This window comes from Eubalaena glacialis, chromosome 17, assembly GCF_028564815.1.
Source record: "Eubalaena glacialis isolate mEubGla1 chromosome 17, mEubGla1.1.hap2.+ XY, whole genome shotgun sequence".
In the NCBI taxonomy this organism is placed as follows: domain Eukaryota; kingdom Metazoa; phylum Chordata; class Mammalia; order Artiodactyla; family Balaenidae; genus Eubalaena; species Eubalaena glacialis.
Window position 1 is genome coordinate 52567175 of NC_083732.1, and position 17061 is coordinate 52584235.

The window sequence follows — 17061 nt, forward strand, 5'->3', positions numbered from 1 at the left end:
TCTAACATTGTTTGTTGAGAAGTTCAGCAGATGCTTCCCTCTAGGTTGAGACTAGAATGCAGAATCCTCTCAGTGGCTTGCAATATTTACGAATTTGCCACATGGCAAATGAATATTCCTGTTCTTTTAAAAATGTCAGTGCACAAACCATAAGGCAGCGATACATTAGTATTTACATTTATTTCATGTATGCAGTTTACACACTCACTATTGAACAAAATTGGAATGCAGACAAATATACAAATACCATAATAAGCATTATCAAATAAAATAACTGGCACTAGTGTTATAAGCATATTAATGGGCCTGGTGAGAAAAATGATGAAAGAAGACTGCAGCCCATGGCATTTTTCTTTTTATCAAAAGAAAAAGCTCTGTAGCACCATAATGGTAATACTTAAAAGAAACACATAAGATGGAATATTTTAACTGCTATCACTGAGGTTAGCCTGTTTTATTTAAGTGAATTATACTGGAAGTTAACAGTATAGGCAATATTTTGGCCAACTTCTGTTTATGTCAGCTGAACATCTTCCATAAACAAAAGCAAAGGAAAATAAAGCCAGCCATATACAGACCCCTCCTTAGTACTTGGTACAAACTCTGCACCGTGCTTTGATTTCATGATTGGAGAAGATATACATGTGCTAAAAACTGAGGTTATGTAAAGTTATTCACTAAAGCCTGAGTGTGTCTTTGGTAGGCTAATACTTTTTCAGCATTGTTATTGTTAATCATATTTATGTTTCTCTATCCTGTATTTTTCTACATAATCCAAGGTGGCTAGAGAGGACATTATGGAAAACAATACAGCAAAACCCTCAAACAAGTAGGCCCTTAATATCTACTCTATTCTGAAGGCACCAAGAATCAGTGGGGTGCAAACTTCCCCTTAGTGAAAGGTGACTTTTTTGTAATACTTATAAACTAATGGAATTTTATTTTGCAGTTTTATATATTTTATTTGGTGCTGTCAGTATACTTAATTACCTACTTTTACACTTTTCTTCTAAGATGGCAACAATATACAAGATATATAGGGGACCAGGTATTTCTATTTCAAAGTTGTGCAAAAGCTGCCACAATCTTGCTCAAAGTGTCTAAGTATCCAAATGGTAGCAAATGGGCTGCATTAAGCTGTATATATCCACACTGCATATGAAGAAAAAAATGAAATTTATGCCCAGTTATGAATAGAAATGTTACAAAGTGTATCATATACTGAGAGTAACCTGCAAGGTTCTTTAAACAGTATCTTTTAGTGGTTTCAATAAAATGTCACTAACCACTTAGCCCTAAGCCTCAAGTTCTCTTCATAAGAATGCTGTAGAACTGCATTAGTATTTTATATTGATTATAAATTAAGCCAAATTTCTATCTAAACACACAAGTATGTGCTTCAAGCAATGTTTTGTGGCAAACACACAAAACATAATTCTCTTAAGAATTACTGTCCTTACAATAATGCACTTTTAAAGCCTTCATTTCATAGTTTGGTAATTAAGATCCACATGAAACACAATGCTTTGCTGAACACAGAAAATGTATCTGCATTATGATTATGTAACCCAGCGTTTGCTGGCAACTTGAAACTTAAAATAGTCACGTGTAGTTCAGCCAGCTCCAAACAAGGTTTTTCAAGTGGTAATTATTTTGCAGCATTTATAGGTCTATATATCAGTCTGAATTGCAACTTTTAATTCCATTGTCTGATGTGAGTGGTTGTTATTTGCTTCTTTTAGTGCACTGCCAAAATATAAATCAATATTGGTTTTTATTCCACTGTTACCATGTTCTTCAGCAATATGATTCAATTGCGGAACTTCTGAACATGAAGCAGTTTTAGTAAGCACAGAAATGCTACATTGATGGGGGGAATTTTCCAGACGGTCGTTCTCTACCTCAGGAAGAACGTTAACAGTAGCAAAGCGGGTGTGATAATCAGTGGAACCATGACTACAAGAAGTTTTCATGCTTTCTAGGTCAGAACAACTAAATTCAGAAAAATGACTAGAGTGGGAATCTGCTACAGAAGGCATACTGTCACTGAGGGATGGCGCCTCAAATTCACTTGAGTTTGTGCTCTGCTGTTCTAACAACTGGGCATCCATGTCCTCTCTGGTCTCGTTTATCTTCATGTTACTCTTTTTCCTCAATTTACCACTTTTTGATTTCTTTCCTGCTGCTGCTTCTTTGGACCACTTGGTGGCACTGGATTTACCTTCAGGCAAGCCACTGGACGAACCCCCAGGATGACTTCGGGTGGCACTGCCATCCTCCACACTGCTGCTTCCACTGTTGTGCCTGAATTTGGATGGCTTTGACTCGATATCTACCTGAACCTCCATACTGTTGCCTTCTCTGGAACATAAGAGTAACACATATTAATTTCTGACTTCCTCTTTTTAAAAAAAAAAATGCAAATGACAGCAAAGGGGGAGAGGCTTCTGTGTGAAAACTTCAAAGACTATATAAAAGCTATTAGAACAAATTAATGCAGGATACATTCTACTAATAGAAAAAAGTTGCTTGAAATAAGAGGACTATCTTTAAAATATTTCAATTTAAAATAAATAAAACAGAAGCAACTACACTCATTGCTTATGCTATTCCAGGTACTATGCTACCTTCTCCATTTTTTTTTCAGAACAGTTGTATTGAGATATAATTTGCATATCATAAAATTCACCTGTTTAAAGCGCACAATTCAGTGGTTTATAGTATATTCACAGAGTTTGCAACCATCACCACTATTGAACTTCAGAACATTTTCATCATCCCCAAAAGAAATCCATTAGCAGCCAGTTCCCATTCTTCCCTCCCCCCAAACCCTAGCAACCACTAACCTACTTTCTGTCTCTATGGATCTGCCTATTCTGGACATCTCACCACTTTCTTTTTGCAGAGAACCTAATAGTAGATAACCATTATTCACAATAATTTTGCCTAATGATAGGGATAATTCTTTACAAATTAATTTAAAAAATACTTCTGACTTGATAACAGTTTTTTCCTTACTTGTCCAATGGGATGTAGGAATTCAGAATGGATCCTGCCATTGCCTTGGTGCTGGCATTATCACTAACTGTTCCCAAACTGACTGTGCCAGATTCTCCACTTAGACTGTACCGTTCTTTCTGTACATCTGCTTGTACTTCCAACCTTAAAGAGAGGAGTATTAGAAAAAGAAAATTACATATAATATCAACACTACTATAATACGAGAATGTATCTTTAAATAATTTAGTAACAAGAAGCTATTTTAGAAACAACTATAAACATTATTTTTTTAAGTTTCCTTTTATTTGATTATTCAAATTCTACTGCAGCACATTGAACAGTACCAGCCAACCAGATAAAATGGTAAAATTAGCTGTTTGCCAAGTAAGGTAATAACAGAGTAATACAAAAAGAACATAAAGGATTTTAACTTAAACATGCTCCAATATTCTTACTTATGATGTGGTGCTTTGCTTGCCACGCTTCAGTGCAAAACACCAAATCGGAATACATTAAAAACCATTCTACCTGACAAATCAGTGACTCAAAAAATCCTGGGCATCTATGTATTAAAAATGGTTCCAAATTTAACACCTGACTCTTTAAAAAAGACATAATAGGGACTTCCCTGGTGGCGCAGTGGTTAAGAATCTGCCTGCCAACACAGGGGATACGGGTTCGAGCCCTGGTCCGGGAAGATCCCACATGCCGCAGGAACAACTAAGCCTGTGCACCGCAACTACTGGGCCTGCGCTCTAGAGCCTGCGAGCCACAACTATTGAAGCCCGTGCACCTAGAGCCCGTGCGCTGCAACAAGAGAAGCCACCGCAGTGAGAAGACCATGCACTACAACAAAGAGTAGCCCCCGCTCGCCGCAACTAGAGAAAGCCCGCGCGCAGCAGCAGACCCAACGCAGCCAAAAATAAATAAATAAATTTATCAAAAAAAGAGACATAATATACACCACTATAACTTAAGAGTTTGTGTTTAAAAGCACACTACCTAAAAATAAGATAAATATAACTGATTTATCTTTTAATTCATGTACTCTCCCCTACGTTTAGAAAAACTCCCAAAGCTAATAAACAGAAGTAAAGAAAAGTGAATTAAAGAGGAAACAAGAGAAGATAAAAATGCTTTAACTTATCCTACTTATCTACATGGATTTGGGTAAAAGACTTCGTGAGAATTAAATAACCATTAATACATAAAAGGACCCAGGCAGACTCTCTTGGGCTCAGTTCGTGCATTTCCGGATGTCCTGACTCCACCTGCTCCCCCAGGCTTCAGCCAGTGTCTCATTTCCTAACAGCTGTGGCCACCTCCAGAGGTAAGGTCCAAGCTTAATCACTGCCTTTACAGTATTCACCGAAGCAGCTCCAGCACTGTCTCATAACATAAAATCTGACAAGTGCAGTAAAAAAATGGCATAATGTTATCCCTTAGACTTGGTTTTTACCTCATCAAATCTCCTTACTCACTGTGTACCACTAAATTTCAGTTTTTGAAACCTTACTGTTTTCAACCCTGACACAGTAGGATTATATGTCATCATCATGCTTTGTGTTCAAAACTCTCCTCATCTGTAATAATTAATAATTTGTAGTTAAGGCAAAAACAAAACAAAACAAAACAAAGCACAGTCTTCTTACCTGTGAAAACAGTTTACCATGGCACTTCCTGACAGACTCCCTGTGATGCTGGCCCCAGCGAGCGCCATGGTGCTGGCCGTTTCACTCAGGTTGTCCCGGATGGCTCCTATTCGATCCATGTGGCTTCCACTTGCACTCAAACTGCCGGTCAAACCACCAACACTTCCCTCCCCTATGCTAGGGTTGTGTCTTGCTTCTGCTACTGAAGTTGTGTCTAAATGCAAATATGTCAAAGAAATTAAATAAGTGTGATTATTGATTTCCCTCTCCATAAAGTCTGCCATGATTTCAGATAGGACATATTTTCATATTAAGTATAAAACATACACAGGAATAGAAAAGGTGTTTGGAGTCAGGGACACATAACATAACCGTGGGATAAGAGTAAAGGGAAATATCTCACAGGGTAAAGTTGGATTAAGGACGCCCTCAGTTTTAAATGGTCACTACAGGCATACCTTGGAGATATGTATTGTGGGTTTGGTTCCAGACCATGGCAATAAAGCAAATATCACAATAAAGTGAGTCACATGAATTTCTGGGTTTCCCAGTGCATATAAAAGTTATGTTTACACTAAAGTGTGCAATAGCATTAGGTCTAAAAAAAATGTACATACAGTGATTAAAAAATACTTTATTGCTAAAAAAAATGCTAACCATCATCTGACAACTCACGGTTGCCACAAGCCTTCAATCTGCAAAAAATGTAATTAGCTGCAAAGTGCAATAAAATGAAGTATGCCTGTACTTTACAAGAAAATTGAGAAGATTTAGGAATTCTATAAAGAACCTGATGGTTGAAGAATTTAGCTGACTTTGAGAAAAATTATGTGACAGTTTTCAATAAGGGTGTCATTTAAAGAGCTCAGTATTCTCTAGGTCAATAAGAATGGGCCAAAAGTTGACTTCTTGATATATTCCACAGTTCTGACTGTCTACAAGCTATTTCAAGATCTGATACCACTATATTCCAATCTTACAGTACTTTTCACAGGCTTTATATTGGAGGATTTATTTATTTGCTCCAATATTTGAGTTCCTATTATATAACCCAACTCTGTTTCTAAGTACTGGGGACACAGTGGATCAAAGAGACGAACAACCTGCCTTCAAAAAGCTTACATTCTAGCTGGGGAGAGCAATAAATAAAATTATATGCTGATAAATGCTATGAGAAAAAATAAAGCAGAGTAAAGGGGAGTGAGAGTGATGAGGAGTGCGGGTGCGGGTGCGTGTGTGCACACGCAAGCGCCTGTGTACTGTTTTATACAGTATGATCAGAGAAGGCCTCTCTGATAAGTAACACCTGTAGAGACTCAAAGGAAGTGAAGAGGTGAGCCATGAAATTATCTGGGGGAAGAGTATTCCAGGCAGAGGAAACTGCAAGTTTAAAAGCCTATAAGTGGAAGTATGTTTGGCATCCTCAACATTAAGGACAGGTGGTACAAGGGAAGGGTTCAGAGATGTAGCTCAGGAAAGACCAGAGGGGGACTTATGGGCCATGGTAGGGACTGTGGATTCCATCCCCCTGCCCCCGGTACAGTTAGAAGCATTGGGAGAATTCTGAACACAAGTTAGATCTAACTTATGTTTTAGAAATATCATTATGTGGAATGGTGAGTGGAAGCTGAAAGCTGATGGATCACTTAAGAGGCTATTACTATAACCCAGAATAAAAGGGAGTAGCTTGGACTAGTGGAATAGCAGTAGAGACGGTGAGAAATGGTGGAATTATGGCTAAATACTGAAGGAAGCAGCAGAACTTGCTGACGGGTCAGACGTAGGGTAACAAGGGAGAAGGGAGAGTCATCATCAGCAAAGGTTCTGGCACAGCAACAGCAAGAATGAAGAGGCTACTTAACAAGGGAAGGATGACTGAGAGGACAACAGGTTTTAGAGTGAAGAGTCTGGTTACAGAGAAGTTAAGCTTGGAATTCTTCTTAGACGTTCCGGTGCAGCTTAGGTAGAAGAGTTAGATGTACAAATTGAAGTTTAGAGGACAGTTCTAGCATAAACATAAACTGAAGAGTGGTTTGTCTATATATTATTTAACAGAGGAGATTACCTAGGGAGTGAGTGTAGATAAAGAAGAGAAATCTGAGAACTGAGAGCCCTGGGAAACTCCAAAATTTAGAGGTTAGGAGAGGAAAATGAACCAGCAAAGAAAACTGAGAAGGAGTGGCCAGGAGATATGATGAGATGAGAAGTGGTTATCCAGAAAACAAGTACAGAAAATGTTTTAAGAAGGAGGGCATGCTCTACCATGTCAGGTGTACTGTTACAGTAAGGTGAAAATCAAGAATTGACCACTATATTTGGTAACATGGAGGTGACTGGTGACTCTGCTTTGGTGGAGTGGTAGAGAGGAAATTTTGGAATGGAAGGGACCAAAATCTGATTGGAGTGAGTTCAAGAGAGAACGGGACGTAAGGAAGAGAACATTATCTTTGCACATATGCCTGATTACAGGCAAACCTCAGTTTATTGTGCTTCAAAGATACTGTGTTGGGACTTCCCTGGTGGCGCAGTAGTTAAGAATCCACCTGCCAATGCAAGGGACACGGACTCGAGCCCTAGTCCGGGAAGAGCCCACACGCCGTGGAGCAACTAAGCCCGCGCGCCTGGAGCCCGTGCTCCGCAACAAGAGAAGCCACCGCAATGAGAAGCCTGTGCACCACAACGAAGAGTAGCCCCCGCTCGCTGCAATTAGACAAAGCCCGCGCGCAGCAACGAAGATCCAATGCAGCCAAAAATAAATAAATTAATTTAAAAAAAAAAAGAAAAAAAGATACTGTGTGTTTTGTTTTTTAAACAAGTGAAAGGTTTGTGACAACCCTGCTTTAAGTAAGTCTATCAGCGCCATTTTCCCAACATCATTTGCTCACTTTGCGTCTCTGTGTCACATTTTGGTAATTCTTGGAATATTGCAAACTTTTTCATTATTATTATATTTGTTATGGCGATCTGTGATCAGTGATCTTTCATGTTACTATTGTCATTGTTTTGGGGTGCCATGAACTGCACCCATATATGACAGCTAACTTAATTGATAAATGTGTATGTGTTCTGACCACTCCACCAATGGGCTGTTCCCCCATCTCTCTCCCTTCTCCTTGGGCCTCCCTATTCCCTAAGACACAACAATATTGAAATTAGGCCAATTAGTAACCCTACAATGGCCTCTTAAATGTTTAAGTGAAAAGAAGAATTGCACATCTCTCACTTTAAATCAAAAGGTAGAAATGATTAAGCTTAGTGAGGAAGGTACATTGAAAGCCAGGGCAGGCTGAAAGGCTAGGCCTTTTGTGCCATTTAGTCAAGCTGTGAACGCAAAGGAAAAAGTCTTGAAAGAAATTAAAAGTCCTACTCCAGTGAACACATGAATGATAAGAAAGCAAAACAGCCTATTGCTGATATGGAGAAAGCTGTAGTAGTTTGGATAGAAGATCAAAACAGCCACAACATTCCCTCAAGCCAAAGCCTAATCCAGAACAAGGCCCTAACTGTCTTTAATTCTACAAAGGCTGAGAGAGGTGAGGACACTGCAGAAGAAAAGTTTGAAGCTAGCAGAGTTGGTTCATGAGCTTTAAGGAGAGACGCCATCTCCATAACATAAAAATGCAAGGTGAAGCAGCAAGTGCTGATGTAGAAGCTGCAGCAAGTTATCCAGAAGATCTAGTTAAGATGCTTAATGAAGGCAGCTACACTAAATAATAGATTTTTAATACAGATGAAACACCTTACATTGGAAGAAGATGCTGTCCAGGACTCTCATAGCTAGAGAGGAGAAGTCAATGCCTGGCTTTGAAGCTTCAAAGGACAGGATGACCCTCTTATTAGGGGCCAATGCAGCTGGTGACTTGAAGTTGAAGCTAATGCTCATTTACCATTCCAAAAATCCTAGGGCCCTTAGCAATTAGGCTAAATCTACTCTGCTTGTGCTCTATAAATGGAACAACAAATCCTGGATGACAGCACATCTATTTACAACATAGCTTACTGAATATTTTAAGCCCACTGTTGAGACCTACTGCTCAGAAAAAAAAAGATTCCTTTCAAAATATTACTGGTTCACTGACAATGCACCTGGTGACCCAAGAGCTCTGATGGAGATGTAGGACAAGATTAATGTTCTCATGCCTGCAAACACAACACCCATTCTGCAGCCCACAGATCAAGAAGTCATTTCAAATTTCAAGTCTTATGATTTAAGAAATACATTCTGTAAGGCTATAGCTGCCACAGACAATGAGTCCTCTGATGAATCTGGACAAAGTAAATTGAAAACCTTCTGGAAAGGATTCACCATTCTAGATGCCATTAAGAACATTCACAGTTTCATGGGAAGTGGTCAAAATATCAACATTAACAGGAGTTGGAAAGAAGCTGATTCCAACTGTCATGGATGACTCTGAGGGGTTCAAGACTTCAGTGGAGAAGGTAACTACAGATGTGGTAGAAAGAGCAAGAGAACTAGAACTGCAGCCTGAAGATGTGACTGAACTGCTGCAATCTTATGATAAAACTTCCATGAATGAGTAGTTGCTTCTGATGGATAAGCAAAGAAAGTGGTTTCTTGAGATGGAATCTACTCCTGTCGAAGATGCTATGAAGACTGTTGAAATGACAACAAAGGATGTAGAATATTACATAAATTTAGTTGATAAAGCAGTGGCAGGACTTGAGAGGATTGACTCCAATTTTGAAAGAAGTTCTACTGTGGGTAAAATGCTACCAAACTGCATTGCATGTGAAATCATTCATGAAAGGAAGAGCCAATTGGTATGGCAAACTTCACTGTTGTCGTATTTTAAGAAATTCCCACAGCCACCCCAGCCTTCAGTAACCACCACCCTGATCAGTCAGCAGCCACCAACATCCAGGCAAGACCCTCCACTGGCAGAAAGATTATGATTTGCTGAAGGCTCACATGATGATTAAAATTTTTTAGCAATAAAGTATTTTTAAATTAAGGTAGATACTTAATATACAGTAGTGTAAACATAACTTTTATATGCAGTGGGAAACCCAAAAATTCATGTCTTGCTTTATTGTGATATTTGCTTTATTGCAGTGGTCTGGAACCGAACCTACAACATCTCCAAGGTATGCCTGTACTTCCCTAAGACAATTTCTTTAATGAGAACTGCGGGAATTTCTTTAACAAGAACACGCACATTTTAAAAAGCTTATTAACTTGTACTCCTAATGGTAGTCTATGAGGGCCTTTATATGTTCCAGTTTTTGTTATAATTCCTATTTCTTTGAATAACATCAGGTTAAAGATATTTTCTACTCATTGGGCATCTGCATTTCTTCTTTTATGAACTGCAGTTCTCTTCTGTCCTTTTATTACTGACTTGTAACATTTTACACAAAATTAAAGATTAAAAGTCTAGAATTTCTAAGACATTACATTTCCATCAGAGGTTATAGGTACCCAGAACCATTCCACCCTCTTTCATCCATTCACCTTTCCTCAGCAGCTCATTTCTCTGATGTACTTCTGGGTGAATACTATCAGGGCTAGTAAGAGAGCAATGGGAATTCTGACTTGCATGTTACCTATAGCCTTACACTATTACTACTAGTAAGTACATTTTCTTCCTTTGCTGAAAGGACTTACCTACAGCTGTGTTTGTCCCACCAACATTTATATCATTTTCATCATCAAATTCAATCCTGACTCCTTTTCCATTGCCTGCTGAGACTCCACAACCTCCGCTTCGACAGAGAGAAATCGGAACAACACCATAGACATAAGCTAACATAATAGGAACACCAATACCTAAAGAGGAATTAAATTGGTCATTACAAACCAAAAAATAAATTACAGAAACACACATTTCAGAAAGTCTTTTCAGGAGAAGGCGTACAGGAGAAAAGTGTTAGGGTTCTGCAACTCTTGCCAAAAGCGGATTTACCCAACTATTAAAGGATGCAAGCAGATTCAAAGCTTCTAGCCTCAGGTGACACGTATGAGGTCAAAAAAAAGATGTAAATCTTTTTTCTTTTTCAGTGCCAGGGCTCTAAACGGTATTTTGGTGGGGAGGAAGGGATATTAACCACTAATAATTTACCAACTATCCCTAAGGCTAGGCTTTTGAGTTTATATTACTTTTAACCAATATAGTTACAGAATGAGAGGCTTTCTGTAGGCTCAAACTGTCCCTAAATAAATAAAAAAAAAAAGTAACTCTTCAACAATATAATGCTCTGTTTTTCAAAATTCTTCCACAAAACTTTAATTCTATAAAATTTGAGGTAATTAGAATTTTTAAGCATTTCTTACCTACAGTTACTGCAGCTACAACTGGAGATACGATTACAGACAATGTTACACCACCTGCTATGGCCAAATTCCGTTTGTGCTTTGAAACATCCTTGCCTTCATATCGATTGTGAATCTTGAATTAAAAAGAAAAATGGGGGTGATGGGTTAAAGAAAAAAAATATTACATATTTAATTTAAATGAAATAGACCTACATTTGTTAGAAGTTTAAAGTGATTTACCTTATAATTTCATAGTTAAGTGTCCAAATTCAAGGTAAACATATTATTGTTCTTAAACCATATTCTTACACATAATTTGCTCCTTATTAATAATTTGGTTACATAAGACAGTGATTTAATAGATTTTACTCTGTTTAAACAATCTTGAGTAAAAGTAGTCCTTATAATCTTATTCAAGAACAGTATAAATCATGTTTTGAGCAAAGAGGAAGGAATTAAGAACATTATTTTCAACATAGTTATGAGTTGGATGTTTGATCAATAGGATTACTTCTAAGAAATGTATCATTGCACAGATTTCTAAATAAGCATCCCTAATTAGTAAATATTGGCTCCTAGGAGAGGTTTACACAGTCTTTAAAAAAAAAAACAATATGTATAGCTGATTCACTTTGTTATAAAGCAGAAACTAACACACCATTGTAAAGCAATTATACTCCAATAAAGATGTTAAAAAAAATAAAAAAAACAAAAAAACCCTGACCTTAAAGGGCAGTACTAATAAGCAAACATCACTAAATGGAATCAATTTTTTTCTCAAATCTCTTTTTATGAAGAAAAATGTTATCAAATGACTCAGGATCCTGGGCTCTCATTTATAGCTCAAAGTAAGGAGTACAGAGAGAAAAAAAGAACAAATAGTGTTGCTAGAGGACAGGAGTTAGATCTACTTGGCATCTTTGCAGAGTACAGGTGTTGTTAATAAACAGAACTTAACATCACCATGAAAGTTACTTGTGAGATATTATATGAACTTCAGGAAATAGCTCAGTATCTTTGTTCTTGTGATTTTCAAGGGCTAAAGCTAATAAAGTACATTTTCCCCCGTTTCAAGACAGATTCAAAACAGCCTCAAAAGTGTACAGGTAGTCTCTAAAGTAAAATACTTGACTTAAAAACAATATTACAGATGAGGCATAATAAAGTAATCTATCATTATTATGTGGTTATTCTGAAGGCTGTAAAGTACAATGAATCTTATGGGATGTATTAAACAGTGAAAAAGCTGGGATGGGGAGGTGGGCAAAACATGCATGGGACAAGGAACATTTCTATTTCCTAGTCAGAATTCTGTTTCCCAGAACTGACTATATGTTCCAGGGAATAGGTCTCTACACTTCCTAAATAGTCCATACAGGCAGAGATGGCAGACCTTCCCAAAGTACCTTTCATTATCCTTCAGTACTCTAGCTAATACCTGTTCCTCGCCACCCCCATTCCTACAAAACTCAGCACTGAAGCAGAAAAAAGCCAAAGCTACAAACTGATGGAGCAGACTGCAAAGGCAGGCTGCCAGGAGAGTCTTCCAGAAAATTCTGCATCCTCAAGCACCAATGTTCAATTACAGTGATCATATCATCCCACTACTTCTGGTTCAACTTAATTTTTTCTGTTTTACTATTTTGTGCCACATTTTCTATTTGTTATTGTAAAGAAAGGCTCAGCTTTTAGGTACGATATCAATTTAATAGGTTTTCCTGGGCTGGTTTATAACCCTACACACCCCAGAGAACACTGTTTCAATGGAAAACTAATTCATCAACTTGCAACCATTTGAGTACAGGTTTGAAAAAAGGAGACTTGTTACTGCACCTAAGACTGAACAATGAGGTAAATAATCTCTCCTCTATAAATTATTTGTAGGTGTATGCAGTACAACAGTCTTTCTTTCCCTTCTACTTCTAAGTATCTGAATAGTTTTGTTTTCGGCAAAACCCTGCTTTGGACAACTTATGAAAAATTATTATAATCAGTATTATGTTTGGGACTTAAAACAATTACCTTCTGAAATAAACATTTGGCCCATAAATATCTGTTTGTCCTCAGTCTCAAGCTAATTAAAAAAATAGTATGTACTGTTATTTCTGATTATAAAATTAATATGTGTTGAACATAAAAAAACATGGCTGTTGTATGAAAGAGGATCAGCCTTGTCTTGAGTCCTGAAAGTCAGAACTAGAATTAAATGAAACAATTAAAAGGGAAATGGATTCTGACTCAACATAAGAATTTTCTAACACTTATAGCTCCCTGGCAACAGAATGGGCTGCCTCATGAGTTGGTGGTTTCCCCATCACTGAAGTGCCCAAATGGATAGCTTGAAATTTATCAGGGATCTTATATAAAGAATTTGTGCATCTGGGTTTAAATCCCAGCTCTGCTTCTTCCTGTGTAACTAAAGATAAATTACATAAATTTTCCTAAACTTCAATATTCTAACATATAAATTGCTGTGAGGTGAAAATGAGTCAAAGTATATAAAAACATCTACCACACAGTTAGAACTCAACAAATGTTAGTTCCCCTTTTTAAAATTCCTATACTTTGTTCTGCTTGGGTACAGGGTTGGGATTAGATAATTTCTGAGGTTACTTCTCAATTCTGATATTCTACTAATTTAGGCAGCAGCAGACTTCTTAGCCACTTTGTAAATTATCCCTTTAATCTTTCAAAAAATAATTATTTGCTTAGCCAATGAAGTATAATCCATCACTCAGTCCAGTGGCAAGTATTGGGTGTTCGGACTTTCACAAAATTGTTGTAATCTACAAAATAGTTTATTTACTAATAGCAGTAATCTGAAGAAAAAAAAACTTTGAAGTTGGAAATAATTCAGGAACTGGCTAATTATTCTTTGCCTGAGGGCATATGTTATTTCTCTATTAACCTTATAGATCTGACTTTACAAGGACATACCCATGAGAAAAAATGTCAGGTGTGGATTCTTTAATATTTTATATGTAAAGTTTATAATGCAAATGTACTGAAGTTTTCAGATTCAGATAATTTTAAAGCAAGTCTACTTTTTATGCATACATACAAGCTTGCCAAACACTGAAAATTTATTACCTTATGAAAAAATAGTAACTGTTTTACACTTAAGATACTAAAAATGACCTTTGTCTTTCAAAACAAATAAAGAAATAAAAAACAAAACAAACACAAAGCAAAACCACCAATCCTAAATCTAAAGATTTAAAATAAGATAATAAATTAACAAGGAATCAAGCATTTTACCTTACGGCCCACATATACAGGAATGCCAATAATCATGGCAGGGATAGCAATGCCAGCTATTAAAGCAATTCCTACGGGAGCACCAACAAGTGTTCCCAGCTGCCACAATATTTTCTTCTTTCGGCTCCAGGGTTTCTTCCCCCAAAAAGTACATCCTGATGGACTAAAGGAAAAAATTACAATGTAAAGTAACTGTTGCAAAACATCACAGTACCAATTTACTGCAATACATTCAGCAATGACTATAAAAGAATTCTCAAATTTAGGAATGAGGGTTTTTTCCCCTTTCTTTGAATTCTGAGTTTACTAAAAGCTAAAAAATCAAGGTAAGAACCACCATAAATTACATTAAAAGGATACTGATAACTGGGATTCAGGTTAAACATTTATCCTTAGTCCTCCATTAGCCTCAAAACCTTAGGTTAGTTTTTGAAGAGTAAATTAATGCAAAATATGCTTATTTTATCCCTGTTTTAGGCACATAATTATCTGATTATATCATAAACTCACTGTGGCCTAAATGAGGAAATTTATATATGAGAAAATTAAATGGAAATATTTATGACCTACCATAATTACATGGGGTATTAAATGCTAACTTTCTATTTTAACAAAAAACAAAGCCGGGAATTCCCTGTCAGTCCAGTGGTTAGGACTTGGCGCTTTCACTGTTGGGCCCAGGTTCAATTCCTGGTCGGGGAAACTAATATTCCACAAGCTGCGTGGTGCAGCCAAAAAACAAACAAACAAAACAAAGCCAAACAAAAAAAGAAGAAATTTCTGTTTCCTATTTTTGACTAGTTATTAATCTCAAATGACTGGCACAATAATTGGGTTCCTGTTAAATTTATGTAGCTAGAATAAAATAGATCTCTTCAAGTATCATATAAATTCCAAGCTTAAAAATACTAAGGATAATGCTTTTTCCAAAAAAAGTCCTTTTGTCTTACAATATAAAATTATATTTAGATATAAATAGCCCCTTCTATAAGCTTACCTTAGATAATGTAAATCCGAGATTTCTTTCATACACAACCAACAAAACTCACAACCACAGACAGCACATGTCATGTGATTACAGCTCCCATCATTCATCTTTATTATATAAGCAGCACACCGTGGACATGGTTTTATATCATCAGCTATTAGGAAAATAGACATGTTTAGTATACAAGACTGGTCTAAAAATAACAATTTCTAGCAGATAATCAATTATAGCACTGCCAAAATATCTTAACATGTATAGTTTGTTAACCGATAGCTTTAGCCTGCTAATTTTAGCATATAAAGCACTTTTTTTTCCCTTCCAAGGAAAGGAACATATTTTACATTAAATTTTCAAACTGTAAACATTTTTCCAACAGTAGCAGAACAATGAGAATAAAGAATAACAAAATAATAAAAAGAGAAATGAGAACCAAGGGCAGCTCTAGGCAAACCGGGAACTATATAAAGTTTGTCTTTGTCCCTACCCCACAGCTGTCTTCAATGAGCAGCACACTTCAAGTTCCAGGACTTTTCTAACCATCACCACTTAAATTAAATGTAGATATTCTGTATACTATTCCTTTAGTGAATGAATACTAACAGGAAGTGACAATTCGAGAGTAACCTGAAGCACTACATAAAAAAAGCACTATGAGTTTACATCTCTCTTCTAGGTAACATCAACTATAGGCACTGTAAAAATAATAAAGGTATCTGTAGAAAAGCAGCCTTTTTCTCGTATTTTAATTCATACAATAGACAGATGGGCCTTGCAAAGAATCAGAACTCAGATAAAAGGGAGGAGGCAAGAGGTTAAGTAAGGGTTGTATGGTTATAAACACTTAATGGAAAATAGTTTCAGAATTAAAGCAACCATTTGTTGGTTATGCTCATGACCGTTTTTAATTAGTTAACTTTGTCTATTTTATTCATTTATTCAAATGCTGTGGTATGCTTCGTGTATAGTAATATGGTTACAATGCACAAAGATGCCAAGTTACAATCAAGTGGTACATAACTTCAGGAATCGCTGACACAGAGTAAGAGTTATCTCAAATTATGCAACTATTTTGAACTTTGGCATCTATCTAAATAGCAACCAGTAATTATTTACTGTTACTAGTAATCAGCTGTATTTTCGAACTACACATAAGACAGTTAAGAAAAGATATGTATAGTGCAAGCCACTGAATTCAAGTATTTGTTCCAATTTCTTACATGATAAGCATTAAGCTATATTCTATTTTCCTTTCTACAAGTTTTATGGTCAAATTTTACCTGTGCTTTATCAGTGAATTCAGGTTTCCTTAGCGCTTCATTTAGGGCCAAAGCTGTTTTTTAACTTAAGAACTGGTCGATGCTCACAATTACTGTTTTAACGATTCAAACAATTTTGAGCAAACTGACAATTCTATGCAGCCAGACCAAAACACATAATTACTAGAATATAAAAATTTAAAAATCCATAAGTCATGATTTAAATGATCCAAAGAACACAAAGTCTGCATGAAAATATTTTTAACACCGGGCATGAATGAAAAAAAGCTGGCTTTTATAGCTAATATAATAGCTAGTACATTAAATTAAAGAAATGCTAATACTAACTGCTTAAGTGGCATATTAATTGATAAACTTCCTCATTTCAGAGTATTCTCAAATAGTAAATATCCCAATTAGAGGTGAGAGTAAAAAGACTCAGGCTTTGGCTCTGACATATGCAATCTTCAGAACAAACTGACAGGTGATATTCCCATTCATTTTCATGGTTCTAAAAACACAAAAAAGCCTTTTAATATGCTAAGATTACATGTTAGAGAATTAACACCATAAGCAATCTAATGGTATGTGTCTCTTTATATATTTGTACTTGCATGCTTTCACTCTCTGTAT

At 36.5% G+C, this 17061-nt stretch overlaps 1 protein-coding gene across 1 annotated transcript in view; it reads right to left on the minus strand.

The window, feature by feature from the left end:
• Positions 1-268: 268 nt before the first annotated feature.
• RNF19A (ring finger protein 19A, RBR E3 ubiquitin protein ligase) overlaps positions 269-17061 on the minus strand; it is a 57552-nt gene continuing 40759 nt past the window's right edge. Inside the window, exons 4-10 of the mRNA XM_061172279.1 lie at positions 15182-15326; positions 14185-14347; positions 10945-11059; positions 10279-10440; positions 4653-4866; positions 3019-3162; positions 269-2361 (exon numbers count right to left, since the gene is read on the minus strand). Coding sequence (XP_061028262.1) covers positions 1671-2361; positions 3019-3162; positions 4653-4866; positions 10279-10440; positions 10945-11059; positions 14185-14347; positions 15182-15326 — 1634 coding nt within the window. The 3' untranslated portion in view covers positions 269-1670. The remainder of the gene's footprint in view (positions 2362-3018; positions 3163-4652; positions 4867-10278; positions 10441-10944; positions 11060-14184; positions 14348-15181; positions 15327-17061) is intronic.